General features: G+C 47.1%; 1 protein-coding gene across 1 annotated transcript in view; it reads right to left on the reverse strand.

Moving 5' to 3' along the window:
* The window catches only part of LOC115324994 (neprilysin-1-like), a 151,257-nt gene that overhangs the window by 77,198 nt on the left and 56,727 nt on the right, over positions 1 to 17,332 (reverse strand). Inside the window, exon 9 of the mRNA XM_029985690.2 lies at positions 6,649 to 6,874. Within this exon, the coding sequence (XP_029841550.2) occupies positions 6,649 to 6,874 (226 nt within the window). The remainder of the gene's footprint in view (positions 1 to 6,648; positions 6,875 to 17,332) is intronic.

The raw sequence follows: 17,332 nt of genomic DNA on the forward strand, positions 1-17,332 counted from the left end.
TGTCAGAGATGGCCATCTGGGAGTCACTGACGATGACTTTTGTGGTGCTGAGGGTGAGGGCCAAGGCGATGGCTGCTTCCTCTGCCTGTGCACTGTTGCTGATATAGATGCTGCCTGGCGTGAGGATTTGGCCGGAGCGATTCGTAACTGCAAGGCTCATTCGACCCCTGTAAGCTGAGGCTGCGTCGACATAGGTCACCTCGGAGTCGTCGTAGCCTTGCTGTAGAGTGTTCTCCAGAGCCTCAACTCTGGCCATGCGTCTGCCTGCGTCGTGCACTGGATGCATGTGACGAGGTGGAGGCGAAATCTTTAGTTGCTCGCGTAGCTCGTTTGGAAGCCAGCCTCGCGTAGTGTGCCCTGTTGGGTGGTAGTTGATGCCCAAAGATGTAAGAATGGTTCTTCCCGCTGTGGTCAGAGATAGCCTTTCGTGGTGGGCTATCCTCTGTGCCTCAATGATTTCCGAGAGAATGTTGTGAAGCTTAAGCTTCTCGAGTCGCTCGGTCTCTGTTGAAGGTGTTAGGTGAAGCGCTTTCTTGTATACAGAGCGAATGATGCGATCGATGGCATCCCTCTCAGTGAGCGTCAAGTCCAGGAAGGGTGCGATCTAGGCAATCCGGCTAATCACGACGGCTTTGATAAGACGAATGACATTCCGCTCTTTCATCCCGTACCGTTTTCCGGCGATTCTTGCTATGAGTCTTCCTACTTGCTGTGCGTGGCTACGGAGGACTCCGATGCTGTATGTGTTCTTGCCATCCTCTTGCAACCACAGACCGAGTATCTGAAGTCGCCGGACCCGAGGGACGTCTTTGCCTCCGACCTGCAGTATGATGCTTGAGGGAGTTTTTACCGTGGTGCCGACCATGAGTAGCAACTCCGACTTTTCCTGAGAGCAGGCTAGTCCGCGCTCCTTAGCGTAGGCTTCCACGATGCGTATAGCTTCTTGCAGCGAGTCTTGGATGGCGCCATCGCTTCCTCCTACCATCCACAGAGTGACATCGTCTGGGTATATGCTGTAGTGAAGGTTGGGGATACCTTGTAGTTTCGTCGGTAAATCTTTCATGGCGATATTGAAGAGAAACGGAGAGAGCACTGCTCCTTGCAGTGTTCCGACTCCGCCCAGACTTTGCAGGTCACATTGGAAACCGCCGATCGAGACCGGCACCTGCCTACTTGATAGGAAGTTCCGTATGTATTTGAAGATGCGCTCGTCCACATCAATGGAGTTTAGCCCACGGAGGATGGCTGCGTGGCTGACATTGTCGAATGCTTTCGAGATGTCCAGCCCAAGTATGGCTCTGGTGTTCCTTTTGGGTGTACCGCAATATGCTGGTGTACCCGAACACCATCCTGGTGGGCACACCAAGAGACTCTGGGTGACACACCACACGGACTTATGTGCATACCAGGCAGCCTGGTGTGCCCACCACGCAGTTGGATGTGACACCGGTGTTGTGTTTTTGCTGACTTTTTTCCCCGTCCGCGAGCGTGTTTTCGATTATTTGGTGTGACGCCCCTTCCCCCGCCGTGGTGCCTCATTTCCTTCCGTCTTGGTGGTCTCCGGAGTCCCCGCAGTGGGCTCCTTTGTGTTAAAGAAGTGTCCCCCTCGTCCTCAGCCCTTTCCCGGGCGGCCTTGAGCAGCTTGGCGCGCTCGTCTCTTCGGGGGTTTCCCTTTCCCTTTCCGCCTGTATTCTTGTTGAAGTTTGAAAAAATCAAGGAGTCTTCTCTGTGAGTCCAAGCCAAAATAATGTGTTGGTGTGCTTTCCTGACTTCCGGCGCACTTCCTCTGGTAGCAAAACAACAAAAAAGCTAGTAATTATTTTGCAGTTTTCGATGCCGAAACCCGGAATTAACGGCCAGATCATACCTACTACGAGCCAGGAGGGCGTCGACTGCCTGAATCGAAAAAGTACTCGTGCGGACCGCCACAAAAAAGATCACCAACGAGATTGGCGTCCTGCTGGCCACGGATCCAACCGACATCGGTGAGCTCGAAGAAAGATTTGATATTATTCTACTTAAGGAGGCTTTCCTGAAAGAGCTGGACAAGAAAATCGAGCCATCTGTCGAATATGATGCCTTACAAGAGGAGATAACTGGCGCAGAGGTTTAGGGGAATGGATCAGCGTAACTAAGACACGAGTCAACAGCAAGTTGTAAGGCCAAGAATTGAGGAACGCCAGGGCGTGCGGTTTTTCAACGCAGGGCAGTGGCTCCGGGCAAGCTCCAGTTGATTACGGCCAACTCCTTACAACATTAAAGCTTCCGAAGCTTTACTTTGTGTTTTTTTGCTTTTTTATTAAAGTAATTATGACAGCAGCGTTGTTGTCAAATTTATCATTGCACCCTTTTTTGTGAGTAAACCAGTCAACAGGGGCTCTGGTGTCACACCACAATGAAACCTGATGTCACACCAGAACACCTGATTGCTGGTGTCACGCCAGAACATCACATTGCTGGTGTGAAAATGTCCCAAATTACATCTGTGAAAAGTCATGTGTCAATTCAATTCAGACCAGCCGTCTGCCTGGTGTATTTTTCACTAGGGTTGTATTGAGAGTATTGAGAGTGGGGCTAAAATACCGATGTCCCCATAAAACAAATAAAAATATCTGTAGTACTTCGATACTAAATATTTGTTTAGAAAATTATTTTGGCAATTTTACTGGCTGAAAGAGTGAGAATGGCCATGCTCCGCAAACAGTAGGCATAAAACGTCTATTGAAAGCTAGTTGCATATGAGGAGAGGCATATGCTATTTCAATGTTTTTCAATTAATGCTTACCAGACCGTGCGACTACAGGTTATACATTTTGAACAAAAACTAAAATTTAATTTACGTTTCGAATATTTGTACTGCGAGAGCTCAGTCTGGGCTTAGAATAGGCCGAAGCAGATTCGGCTTTGTGGAGGAACAACATAGCCATTGTACTGTAACAGCTAGGGTCTTTAACGTGAATCACGCAATCGTGGTTTATCTACCGCACACCGGAATGATGCACATTGACATTGAAACCGGCAAGACGGGGAGAAAGCTAGTCGGGTTCTGCAATAAGAACGTTCGGGTCATAAGCTCTGTGCTGCTGGGCGCTGCTCTAACATACTTGACCGCAGGGTGGATGTATGAACTAATGTTTGTTTAAAGGAATTCAGCATTTCGTGTCTTCGGAAAATATTTTGTACATTTGTGGCGAAGAGGTGCCCTTAGTCTTTCTTGATGTACTGAATCAATTCGTTCATTCATTCAACTCTTTATTTTCCGTGCTAAGGACAGATAATGCCTGAATAATGATTGAAAACCACATTTCGTGTGCCAATAATGTCTACACAATTCGTATGGGTAACGAAACTGGCGAAAAGTGTATTTAATAAAACAATTGCAATAACGCTAAAAAATGAGCGATAAACACAAGTACGAAAAGAGCCATCAACATTCGCGGCATATTTTAGAAGTTCACAAATAACATGTTTAGGACTCACAAAAAATAGTTAAACATTAGTAAAATACGCTTGAACATTTGCACACAGGTGTTGAAGATAATGATGCTGATTGTACAGCACGTGTTATAAAAATGTTGTAATAGGTTCATCGGTCTGGTTAGATTTATCTTTCAAACTGAGAATGTGGGAGTAACTCTTAATATTAGCCTCGGTATATAGAGGTCCATATCTGACGCCAGGCTCTGATAGTCTACTAAACTGACCAAGCATTTATGTAAAAAAATGAGATCGCTCTAGTTTTCTGGTGTTTAGGGCCAGACAACCGTATCGTCGCCAAAGACTCGCGTAATTGAAATGAACAGTAGTGGAGCAAACAACAAGAAATGAAATGACTTCACTTTTTCTATGATTGCTTGTTAACTAGAACCATTCCAATTCCAAACGCCCGAATAAGGTTCAAGTTTCGTACACATGAAAATGGTAAAAATTGAATATACAAATTTACAATAAAAGCTCTTGCGAAATACTATAGATAATGCCTAACGCTCGAAACGCAGCATTTGTAATATTCGAAACACCTTAATTGAAAGACAACGTTTAGTTAACATATACTCCTAAATCTCTCTGGCACTCAATCCTACGTAGAGGGGACAAAACTGTCGTTTCATTAGGATTTCGAGATATTGCGGTCAGACCAATGATGCACCACATTAGCATTATTCATTAGTAGTACACATTCGTGACTAGATGAATCCTGCCGATTCAAAATGATGTCCTCAAGATATTGTAAAAAAATATTTGAATGGACAATACAGAAACTCAGATAATTTACGAATACATTGAAAATAATTGGCCATATTATTTGAAGCCTTGCGCCACACTCGAACATGATAGATAAGGTGTAGACTGGTATCCCAATATTGAAATAAATTGTCTCTTTCTGAAAAATGACCCCTAAGTATATAGAAACATTTTTTTCCACTCAATGACCTTACTTTATGAAAACCATTGAATGATCAACCAAGTAAAAACACTTCTACAAATGCAGGTACAGGGCATTTTTCTGCCCGCGCTCACTGCCAATCGGTGGCACTAAGAAATGATACCAGATTGGTCCCTACAGCTATAGCAGTCTGAAAACAATATTGTGAGAAGCTTTCATTTCTTTTAAAATAATTGCATTACCCGGTTATCGCTACAAATGCAGGTGAGGGGAACGCTCTGAGACATTGTAATGATTACAATATAAAAAGATTTATGATAATAACTAAAATTTGAAGCGATTGAGCCAGATGATAGACAAAAAGCAGCGACTGTTCATGCGAGTTGGTGATGTTGATCATGTTGAAACTTTCACAAGTGTGGTAAAATTTCGCATATCTTTTTTATACTAATAATAATACATTTTTATCAATGATGCATTAGAGATGAGAGAGACCGAGGAAAAGAGCTGTTCATAGACAGCTTGACGAGCCCTCTGCCCACTTATCAGCCGCAAAGAAGTATTTAAAAAGGTACAAAAAGGCAAAAAAAGAAATTATCCAGTCGTATTATAAAAACTCAGCAAAAAGCACAAACAGCATAGACACACACACACACTATCGTTGAAGAAATAAAACCTACGACGTAGTTCAGCAAGTGAAATTGTTTCTATAGTTCTCTTCTTGTCTACATAATTAAAAAACTTAGGAAGCGTACACTTGAGCATTTGATTGTCATAGTTAGTTTTAGATCTAGGAACTTTCCAGCATTCGGCAAACGAGTGGAGTAAAAAGGCATAGAACACTCTAAGAGGACTAATTATGTCAATGAACTTGGTTTTCTTATCTGCCCAAGCTTGTGATTGTATTATGTTTTAATATCAATAACTTGAAGGCGTTCAAATAGTTGTTCGGTATGACAATTTTATAGAACACCTGAAATAATTCTTCAGAATTTTTTCTGTAATGTATGTAGTTTTTTTTTAATTTTAAGATTGTGACAGTAGTAGTGCCCCAAACCAGATGGCAGTGTGTTAAGAAAGGATAAAAGAACGAATTTCTAATTCATACTTTCACAGAGGTTGGGAGCAGATATTGATGACGATATACTAACCCTTTAACACCTGAAAACTTAAAATACACATGATGTACATGATCGTCCCATAACATGTTTTCTAAAAAAAGTAGCGCATAAAGTCTTATGAGACTACAAATTTTATTGAACCTAAATTTAATATAATGCCTTTGGTCGAAACCAGCGGCCTGTACTTGCTAAAGAAGGAAGTTCCAAGTAGAATTTTAACGGGTCTTTTGGGGGCAAAGGGTTCAGTCTGGGGTAGTTAGGAATTTTCTTTGATAGTGTGCAGTTCTTATAGTTGGGGTGTTATTGTTCGATAACTGAAGTTTCCAGTTCTAATGTGGGGTCACAGTTTTGCAGTAGCCGACATTGAGACGTTCTCTTTCCCATGTCATTTTGCTTCTACTGAGTTTCATATATTTTACCACAGAAGTTAATTTTCAATAAGATAAGATTATAGGTCGTCCGACTAGCTCTTCTATGTACGCTTTTGAATTACACTAGTCCTGGAACTAGCAAAGAAGTCAACTACAGTGAAAAAAGTCGCATCTCAGCGGCATGATTACATGACGGGCAGTTTTCAGCAATTACCCATACTTTTAGCTTAGAACATACTGCCTAATGTTAGATCACACATCGTAATGCTTTCTGTAGAACAAATCCTGAGTCTCACAAGAATGCGCATGTTCGTCTGCAAGCTGAATCAATCATGAACTATAATTTAGTAGAAATATGCCAGCCAAGTAAAGGATTACGTTTCTTGTTTTGAGCATTTGCTCGAATGGCACTACCGATTTCTTATATACTATGTTGGATAGAACTGATAGCATTTAGCATCAAAATTTGGTTTCGCCTATTTTGGATTTTTACGAATAGTATTAAATAGATAACATGCGCCTTAAATACATATATTAAAATTGTTTTATTTATCACTAAAACTAAGAATGGATATTTGTAATTATTATGATTGAAATCCGGGATACACTCAAGAACAAAGTATCGGACAAAGCCTTTATACACATCTAAAAGGGCAGGCATTCTAAGTGCAGATGTTTTTTTTTTTTTTTTTTTTTCAAAGAAGTAATTGTAGTATTTTGTAGGTTTAGTTAACGAAAGGCATTTATCGGGAGCTTGAAAAGTTTTGCTTACAGTTTCCTTGGCTTCGAAATCAAACATTTTGTCCACATATAGACGACCTAATGCGTGCGTCATTAGGTCTGATATACTGGCGAGACACTTCTTCCACCGTGGTTTGTCTTTCTTTACTCCTAATGTCTCTTTATCAAAGTCAAAGAAGAGCTTGTTAAGCTTTTTGGATGCCGCAGCACCATAAGTTCGGATCGTAGTCCAGTGCAGAAAATTGTACAACGTAGATCTGCGGAAAAAATGCACCCGATCACGTACATATTAGAATGACATTTGTGATTAGGTCCCCACATTCATCCAGCGTAAGTGTTCATCTCTATGTCTAATATTTTACTGACCGGCGCTAGTCCAAATAAGCAGGAATTGTAGAACAATGCCATATATATACCCAACATATTGCCACTCGAAACTCCTAGCAAGCGCGCCCATGTTTTACGTGTTTGATTGCAACACTAATGGTCTCAGGTTCAATGCCTGGGAGCCGACGCACCTTTTTGTTATTCGTGTAAGTGTCGCGCTCCTGTAAATATGCGTTCTGGTACATGCGGGAACCTTTTGCTATTTTGACGACCGAGTGTGCTCCGCACCGAACCTTCTACGCCGTTTGTTCTAGAAGCCCAAGCGGGTACAGTCGGGATCAAAGGTTTGGATAAGACCGGGGCGCCAATCCAATTGCATCGCCGCGCTTCCTCACTGCGCGCTGCCTGCTGCCGAGACCGGCGCAGTGTGCACGTGTGTTCTTTCTTATCTCCTGCACTCTAAACAAAAAGGGGGTGTAGACGATACACCCCTTTGTCACATATACGACACCCCAAAACGTTCAGCGCGCTGAGGTCGAACTTACTGCCCCTACTTTTGCTAGAGGGTTGATGACGGTTCGACAAAACATATTACACAGCTAAATTACGTATCAAAGTCTACAGGAACAAAACACACAGGTTTTGCAGTTGAGCCTAGAAAACCCCGATAACTTTTTTTTTTTGCAGTCAGTCACACTTACAATAACCATTTTAATGAGTTGTACAACACGGCTATCAAGCCGCTTGTGAAATTTGGTAGCGTCGGTACAACGTCAGTGCGCTGTACATCCAAATGAAGTTTTGGGGTGTCGTATATGTGACAAGGAGTGTAACGTCTACACCCTCTTTTTTTAGAGTGTGGCTTGCTAATTTGCTCTTTTCAGCGCGACGCGCTGCGATATGAATGAAACGGCGATAGATGCCGCTCCAGTAGCCGTGATTCAACAATCTCGATTTGGACAGCGGCTGACCGACCGATCTCGCGTGCACTGCGGCACGGGCAGTTCACGCGACTCTTTTAGGCCGCCTCGGTGGCTCCGAGGCGAGAGCGCCCGCCTACCGATCCCCAGGTGGCGGGTTCAAATCCCGACCGAGGTGCCCGCGATATGACGGAGGCCTATTGCGGAGAAGGCGCCGTGTAATCGAGCTTTCGGTTGCACGTCAAAAGATCCCCAGGTGATCGAAATTAATCCTCAGTCCTCCGCTGGGGCGTGCCCGTTGTAGGTGTGACGCGTAAAACCCCCAAATTTGAATTTGACTTCACGGGACTTTTTCGAGTGATTAGGCGACGCGTTAATAACAATCGTCTCATTTTTTTTTTTATTCTTAAAATTATAGAACAGTTTGACTTCACCAGGCAGATTTGTTATACCACCGGAGACTTCGTGGATCGCGGGACTAGTCTTGTTGCACGGAGGCTAGCACTGCTGTGGCTCTGTGGGCGTGAGACCTCTATTGGGGAGGGGATCAAACACTCCCGCCTCTAGCGGCACGCTTCAGTTGTGGGTTCAACAAACCGTGTTTTCTCTTCTTTCTTTTTTATCGGAGAACTCGAAGGTGACGATTCGAAGGCCGCTCCTTGTGCGACTAAAACACTGATCAGAGCGAAGCGCTCGTGCCCAGACCGTGCTAGGCGAGGTTTGTTTTCCTTGTTATGCTGTGTTAGTAAGCACCAGGCTTTGGGGTCAACAAGCTCGATGAAACGCCCGCATAGTTCAATATCCTGTCAAATAACTGTAGTCCGTATATGCAAATGGTAGTGCACAAGACAGCTTGTGCTTTTTCGTGCTCTGCTCGTACCGACTTGCGGCGGGGTCATCGCGCGTTCCGATGCATGCCGGCAGCGGCGGAGTAACGAAACTGGCTGGTGAGATCAGTTAGTTGCGGATGGGAAGCATTAAAATAACGCAAAATAGAAAACAAGTGTTTTAGGGTGTCGTCGTGCCGCGCGAGAGTCGAGTGAACTACCCGTGACGCAGAGCACGCGCGTCTTGGCCGCTTGACCGCTGTCCAGAGCAACGTTACTCGATCAACGCAGATTGCTAACTCCCATGGAGAGCCGTGATCCCTTATGGCACCCCTCAGTCGGAAAGCGCTGTTCGAAGCGCCAACCTTCTTGCTCGCTACGGCGCGTTTTGCAACAGCATTCAAAACACGGCCTCAGCGGGCATGAAGGATGGCGCTTCAAACAGGATTTTCGAATCTAGTGGTTATCAGCGAAAACTGACTATGTTTATTCGGAAATAAAAACAGCGCGGAAAGACGAGGACCAGACAAAGTAGTGACACGGACGTAGCGCTATGTCAGCGCTTGTCTTAGAAGGAAGAACGCTCTCCGTGGGAGTTCGCAAACTGACTTGATAGAGCAACGTCGGTCCAGAGCGACAACTAAAGTTTGTTGAATCACTGCTGCCAGAGCGGCGTCTTCCGCTGTTTCAATCAAACCGGAGCGCGTCGCCTTGAAGCGAGCAAAAAAGCAGGCCAGCAGATAAGAAGATGCGCGCGCTCACACTACCCGGATCTCGGCGTCTGCAGGCGACGCGCCGTCAGAGAGCTCGGTGATGCAATTCGGTCGGCGGTCCGGTGTTATCAAAGTTTTTGCTCCCGACAGTACATAAAGGGTTCCGCGTGGCGGGTCAGTTTCGCCTCAGCGCTCGATCCAGCTGTTAGGTTGCCATCGACGTCGGTGACGCTAGCCCTATGCTATTTTGTTTTGGGGATAAGTTCGCCTCATTAAACGTTTAGTTACCTTCAGTCATTCATCTCCTCAACACTTGTCATCCGTGACATTTCGGTGGATCTGCAGGGTACAACCCATGCAGCGTATCCTTCCGGGGGCCCGAAGTGCTAGCCCGTTCCCCAGCGAAAGAGGACTTTTTGAGGAGGGCACCGTCGCACGAGCAACCCATCGTACTAAAGGACAATCCCCGGAATTCGGCCCTATGCCACAAAAGCAAAGTAAAAAGAACGCGACGATGACTACCCCACCCGTCGCCATCCCCCCGCCGCCCCCCGGACACCGCCTCCATTCCATGGCGAAACCTATAAAGTCACTGGCAACTGGGAGCAGCAGTAAGAACGAGTGGCCCGCCATAACGAATGGAAATTGTAGCAGTGTCTTCAGAACGTTTACTTGGCTTTGGAGGCCAAAGCACGGAACTGGTTTGAAAATCATGAAGCCTGGATCTCCTCGTGGGACATCCTCAAGCCTGAGCTCCGAGGTAGGTTTACGAACCAACAGCGAAGAAAACTTGGAGAAGATCATCTTCAAGCAAGGGTTGATTGTCCTAACGAGAGGGTCGTTAGGTTTGTTGAATATGTTCTTCGAGTCATGTAACTGTGCGGAGTCTGACGCCCCTGAAGCAAAGAAGCTGACGGTCCTAATGTGAGGGGTCAAGCAAACTCTTCGTAGGCCGTGTGCGAAACCCACGTACGACGATCGAGGCTTTCACAACGGAAGCCACGAATATCGAGCATGCTCTCCTCGTCAGAGTCAGCCACTACCAGAGGCTACCCGGCGTCAGTGGAGTTCCGTAGTTCCGTTGCGTCCATTGCCACAGCATTCCGGGCATTCGTGAGCTCATCCGCGACGTCGTCCGGTAGGAGCTTAAGACGCTTAGGCCGACTGCTGAGCGAACGGCCTCAATCTCCATCGCCGAGGGTTTTCGCGAAGATATCCAGAGAGCATTCCTGCCAGATGCCCCCGAGCCGACGCTGACCTGCGCCGCAATGGGCCGGCGACATCCGCGACGGGACTCACGAACGCCGCAACGAACGACATAGGTACGACCGCCGAGACCATCCTGCGCCAAAGAAAACCGGCGTATGGAGGACAGCGGATCGACGACACATCTGCTATCAATGGAGTGAAGCGGACCACGTTTACGAACGATGCCCCTACCGCCGACTTGGGCTGCGTGTGTTACACCCCAACGACCCACGCCCGAGGTACGGCAAACAGCCTCGCGGCATCGGGGAGTACCTCTGACGCTCGCCATCCTCCGCGCCGTCTCCCCGCCTAGAATCCCGCTCACCATCGACACGACCTTCACGGGCTCTAGCGCCACTACCCTGCCGAAGAAGCCTGTCTTCACCGCGTCCCCGGGAAAACTAACTGCGGCAACGCCTGGAGGTGGCGTTGCCGAAGACTACCGCAGTAAATAAAAAGCCTCCAAGAAAGCTGAAGCGATCCCACTCTCCTGACGCCACGCAACGCCACGACGCTTCTGCAACGGTGCCCGATTACAAAAACGTGGTTCCTGACGGTCACGACACATAGACACTCGTAGACACGGGAAAATACTACTAAGTTTTGAGTTGGAGACTCTCTAACAGTCTTCGGAAAGAGACAACGCCATGGGATGAACCTCAAATACGAACTGCAGGAGGGCCCCTCATTATACCAGTCAGGAGATGCACTGATCGCGTCGAGATCCACGATGAGATGTGCACTGTGAAGTTCGTCCTTGTGCACGTCCTTGCGTTAGTCGTTATCCTCAAAATGTACTTCATTAGCGGGTATGACGCCGTCGTCGACCTCGGGGCAAACCAATTGACGCTGCGAAAGCCTGTTATGCCCACGGTGGAGCCGAGCACAACGTCAGTCGCAATCCGGGTAATGATTGATCATGTGAACCTGCCAACGCCGTCGAGTTTTTTTGTTCCCATCATGACCGACGCAGCCATGTGCAATGGAGCTCTTCTGGAAGGCAGCGTTCAGCTGTTCCTTGTGAAAGGAACCCGCGTGACACGAGGCGTAGCCGATCACTGAGAAGGACGTACGACCGGTCTCGTGAGAACTCTTGAGACCAGTCACAGCATGTAGCAAAGGGTACCACCATGGGCAACGCCAAGAATCTTTAAGCGCCAGCCGTGGTCACCGCAGTCTTTGAGGAAACCTCGTCGCCACAGTGCAAGATCACGTCGCCACTACAGCTCAACACCGACCCCGAGCTCCCAGCTCCAAAGCGTCGGCAGCTTGTTGATCTTCTCGCAGAACGCAGTGACAGTTTTGCCACGTCGTCGGAAGTTCGCCAATCACCAGTTTCGAAGCATCGCATCGTTGCCGACGACGACGTGCACCCAGTCTACCAGTCAACGTGCCGTGTTTCTTTGAACGAGAGGGAAGTCGTCCAAGAACACGTTCAGGAAATGCTCGACGATGATATCATCCAGCCGTCAAGCAGTACATTGACTTTACCAGTCGTGCACGTAAAAAAGAAGGACAGAACCCTGAGGTTTTGTGTGGACTACCATGGACTGAGCACAGTAACAAAGGACGTCTATCTGCTCCCCCACATCGACGGTACTCTAGATCGTCTGCCGCACTTCCGATACTTTTCGTCGATGGACGCGAAGAGATGCTTCTGGCAGACCGAAATTGACGAACGGGACCGGGAGAATATTGTCTTCGTCACACCCAACGGACTGTAGGAAATGAAAGTGATGCCCTTCGGACTATGCGCGGCACCAGCGACCTACCAGCGTGTCCTGGACACCGTGCTAACAGGATTAAAACGACGGAGCTGCCTCGTGTACCTCAGTGACGTTGTGGTGTTCGCCGGCAACTTCGACGAGCACTTGCGGCGACTCCATGCCGTATATTAAGCCATCAAGGAGGATGGACTAAATATCAAGCGGACGAAACGTCGCTTCGATTATGATGAGCTCAAGTTCCTAGGTCAGGTCATGAGCAGCGAGGGTGTTCGTTCTGACCCCGGGAAGACGCGCGCCGTAGCCGCACTTTCCCCGCCGTCAGACAAGAATGCCATAAGAAAATTCGTAGGCCTCTATGCCTACTACAGGCGCTTCGTACGAGATTTTACGAAGCTTTCTGCGCCGCTGACATGCCTTACGAAAAACGTCGTGAAGTTTCAATGGGCAAAAGAGTGTCAACGGGTGTGGGACGATCTTAAACGAAGATTTCAAACGCCTCCCCTTCTTGGCAATTTTGACCTGCTATAACAGCACTGGCGCTTCATTTATCTAAAATACATTTAAAAAGAAGTAACACGGGGCTTGGCGCGGTGCTGGTTCAAATGCAAGATGAAACAGAGTGGATAATCGCCTATGCAAGCCGGACACCGCCCACGGCGGAAAGTAATTACTCTACGACGGAGGAAGAATGCCTCGCCGTCGCGTGGGCCATCACCAAGTTTTGTCCGTACTTGAACGGAAGTATGTTCCGAGCGGTTACCGACCACCACTCGGCTCTGCTGGCTTGCGAATCTGAAGGACCTTTCAGGATGCCTCACACGGTGGAGGCTACGACTGCAAGTGTTTTTCTTTACGGTTGTGTACAAGTTTGGCCGAAAGCACACTCACGCCGATTGTTTGTTGAGGGGCCTCCGTCGAGGCCGGTCCTGCCTGCACTAAAGGCGATGACGACAAGTCTTTTCTCGGTGCTTTACATATCAGCGACATGGCAGCACTCCAAGTAGGTGGTTTTGAATTGCGAGAGATCATCGACCACCTTGAAGGTGCTCTATGAGTCCTCCACGTTTTTATACGAACACTGCCGATCTTGTCCATCCGATAAGGTGTGCTGTACAAGGAGAACTTCAGCGACAACAACACGGCGTGGCTGTTGGTGATCGCCTGCAGTCTTCGAGAAGAGATATGTCACGCCTAACCAGAGGGCGGGACGCTTTGCCTAGAGCAGGACTCTTGCCAAGATACGTGAGAAGTACTACGGGCCCAAGCTTGCGAAGACAGTTCATCACTACACCCGATCTTGCCACGAGTGCCGACGGACGGAAGAAATAACCGACTAGACCAGCGGGACATCTTCAACCTCCTGGCCCGCCATCAAATCTGCCCAATTTCATCAAACCGTAATGGATTTACATGGACCGTTCACACAATCGACGCAAGGAGCCGATGGATAATCGTAGCGACCTATTATCTCACACATTAGGCCGAAGTGACATCCATTCCTTCAGGTACGGCTGTTGAAGTCGCCAAGTTTTTCATGGAGTCCATCGTCCTCCGGCACGGCTCCCCCGAAATTCCAATTACAGATCATAAATCATCGTTCATGGCCCAGCTGACGCAAGAAATTCTTCGTCTTAGTAGCACCAGCCACCGTCAAACCACTGCGTACCATCCGTAGACAAATGGACTAACAAAATGGCCGAAAACAACCGCCGCCGACAGTATCTCTAAGTATGTCGACGTACAGCACAATACGTGGGACAAGCTGTTACCCCGCGAACTTTTGCCTACAACACGGTAGTGCAAGAGACCACAGGAGTCACACCCTTCCGGCTGCTCAATGGCGGCAAAGTAACTACGACGCTGGATGCAATACTGCCCCGCAAACTTGATGACGACGACAGCGCCGACTCCCAGACCGCCACTCAACGGGCCGAGGAAGTCCGACAACTTGCCAGACTCCAGTAGAAAGACCAAAAACGCGTCGACGTTCGCCGGTAAAACCTTTGTCGTCGGGACGTTCACTTACAGCTGGGAGAACGGGTGTGGGTGTGGACAGGCATTCGTCCCCGCGCCTTAAGAGAGAAAATCCTTAAACGATACTTCGGACCTTACAAGGTAGTTCGTCAACTGGGAGATCTGAACTACGGGGTAATGCCAGACCAAAGAACATTAATCACGCCACAACCACGACCTGAAGTCATCCACGTCGTGCGCCTCAAGCCGCACGCTCGATAAATCTGTAAGCTGTTACCCCGTTCAACGCTTGATAGAACTAGGATTTACCAGCCTCCGTATTTTCTCATTCTTTTGTTTGTTTTGCTCTGCATTGCTTTCTTGCACGTAGTAATGCAACGAGCGTCTCCGAGCAAGCGCGCCCGTGGCCGTATAGTTATCGTGCGTGACTCCGACAAAAATCGGCCAAAGTTTGATGCCTGAGAGCGGACGCACATTTTTATTTCCGTAATATTTCGCATTGTAATAAATTCGTTAACCCTGTTGCATGTTCGAGGACCCAATGCTCTATGAACCGAACCTTCTACGCCAATTGTTCCAGTAGCCCACTGCTGTACATAAGGGGCTTCTCGTGGCTAGCCATAGTTTGTTTCGCCCCAACGCTCGATCCAGCTGTTACGCCACCAGCGACACCTGTGACGCTAGCTTTGGTCTATTTTGTTTCGGGCACAAGTTCGCCCCATTAAACGTTTATTTTCCTTCAGTCATTCGTCGCCTCATCAGTTGTCATTCGTAAAAATATAACCTTTACATGTACTGCTGGTGTAGGGTGTGCATCTGAAACTAACAGCTATATTGTTTTGAAATATGACCGCCCGGAACTCTATCCTGCTAGGAGCATCCAGTAGTAATATACGGTGCATCCCTGTTAACTCGTTCGCAATTAACTTTTTTTTTTTTTAAGGTTTTGTACTCACTTTTCTTTCTCTTTGTCAGGGCTTTAGTTTTAGAGTATATACGATTTGTTTTTTTCTGAGCGACGTTATATATTTGTGCATTTAGTTTCATGCACATGAGTATGATCGGCGTCTCTTTTTTTATGCCATTGCCTTCGCTTACGACCTGTGTATCACTAATAGGGTCAGCTGACTGCTTGTGGGCACCATAGGTTTATAAACTCAAATCGCAGGTTTTCAGAACGGTTCGCCTCAAAGCTTCTTTCATAGCACAATTGACCTGCTTTCAAACAAGGATGACACCAAGCTGCGAAAGCCTGAATTGCGTTTTCCGCCCGGACCTGGAGTTGCGCTTCCTCTTCTGCTCCTCCACGACTTCTCTGAGACGCTGACAATATGGGTGAGGAAGCGCAACTGTCCTTTGGAATCGGGACCATCCCGCAGTTCGAACTTTTGACGCTTCGTGAGAAGCACCTGTACAACCGCTCTTCTGGAAAAATTTGGCAGCGACCTTTATCTTCAAAATCCTATAATGCATGAAATGCAATACTTATGGTGCGAGCCTTTAAACTCATTTAGCAGCCACTAAGCTTCGGGGAGTGAAGAGCCTTTATTTTTTTCAGTTTTCCACCTACACTGAGAGGGGAAAATTGGTACATAGGTCAAGTGGCGTCAATTTCTGCCCTCAATTTAGTGGGAAAACTAAATTGAGGTGTAAGTCATGTGACGTTAATTTTCCTGCTAGATTTAGTGGGGAATTTGCATGGGCGCATTGGGCACGTTGCGTCAGGTAACCTGTCATCAATTTGTTCCTAAATTTAGAGCGAAAACGGAATGTGTTTAGATCACGTGACAAAACTGTTTGCGCCAAATTAAGCAGAGAAGCTAATTTGGGGTATAGGCCACGTGACCCCAGCGGCGCGGCGCTCACCAATCGCACAGGGCAGTGATCTCCGGGGCAACCAATCCCGGTTAGTTCCACCGTGTAGATAAGACTCCCAGGTCACGTGACGTCATTTTTTTAGCTGAATGTAGCGGCAATACATATTTGGGGTGTAGTTCTCTTGACGTCAGGTCACGTGCTATGAAGTTTCTTTCTAAATTTGGCGGGAAATGGGAACTCGTGTATAGGTCATGTGACGTCAAGCTACGGGAAGTCAATTTTGCCGCAAAATTGAGGGGGAAAACTGATTTGGTGTATGGGTCACTTGACGCCAGAGGTGCCATGACAGTAGTTTCCCCGCCGAATTTGACGGAGAAACTTAATTGGTGTATATATCGCGTGACATCAGCTCACGGGACATCAATTGACATCACGTGACATAAAGACCAATTCCCTTTTAAATTTAGGGGGATAATCGACGTAGCGTGACGTACACACCAATTCAGTTTCGCCTTCTCAATTTAGCGATGAAGTCGACGTCACGTGATCTGATATCACATGAGCTAAATGCCAATTTAGTTTCTTTCTTTAAATATGGCGGGAAAAATAATGTCACGTGACTTACACAGCAGTTCAGTTTCCCCGCTAAATTTAGCGGGGATATTGAGATGACGTGTCCTGATGTAATGTTGCCTACGCACGAATTCTGCTTCTCCGCCAAGTTTAGTGAAACATATAACTTACGTGACAGCGATTACATATCGCTGCCACAAAAACAAATTCGAATTGCAAATTATGTCACGCAGCACGCTTGCTTGCTCCGAAGAAGAAACGGCGGGCCAGTCTAGGAACAACTATCAAAAGTACGCATTCCACTCGGTAAATTATCAGAAGGAGGGGGTTGTAAACGCTGGCGTCTGAAAACTCAGAGTATCGCTAAATGTCCATAACAGAAAAACGTGTTGTTTTGGTCTTCACTTTTGTGCATGACGGTGTAACGTCTTGTAAAGAAATTTAAGCAATGCCACCTTGAGCACTGCAATCCATGCGCTGTAAGGCCTCAAAGGTAAAGGTTTCTGGTATTTTTAAATGCTGCACACCTTACAATGTTTATAAACCTAGGGGGAAACGTGAAGAGGAATTGTTTTGAACGTAGGTTTG

This window comes from Ixodes scapularis, unplaced genomic scaffold (assembly GCF_016920785.2).
Source record: "Ixodes scapularis isolate PalLabHiFi unplaced genomic scaffold, ASM1692078v2 PGA_scaffold12__126_contigs__length_90152505, whole genome shotgun sequence".
NCBI classification, from domain to species: domain Eukaryota; kingdom Metazoa; phylum Arthropoda; class Arachnida; order Ixodida; family Ixodidae; genus Ixodes; species Ixodes scapularis.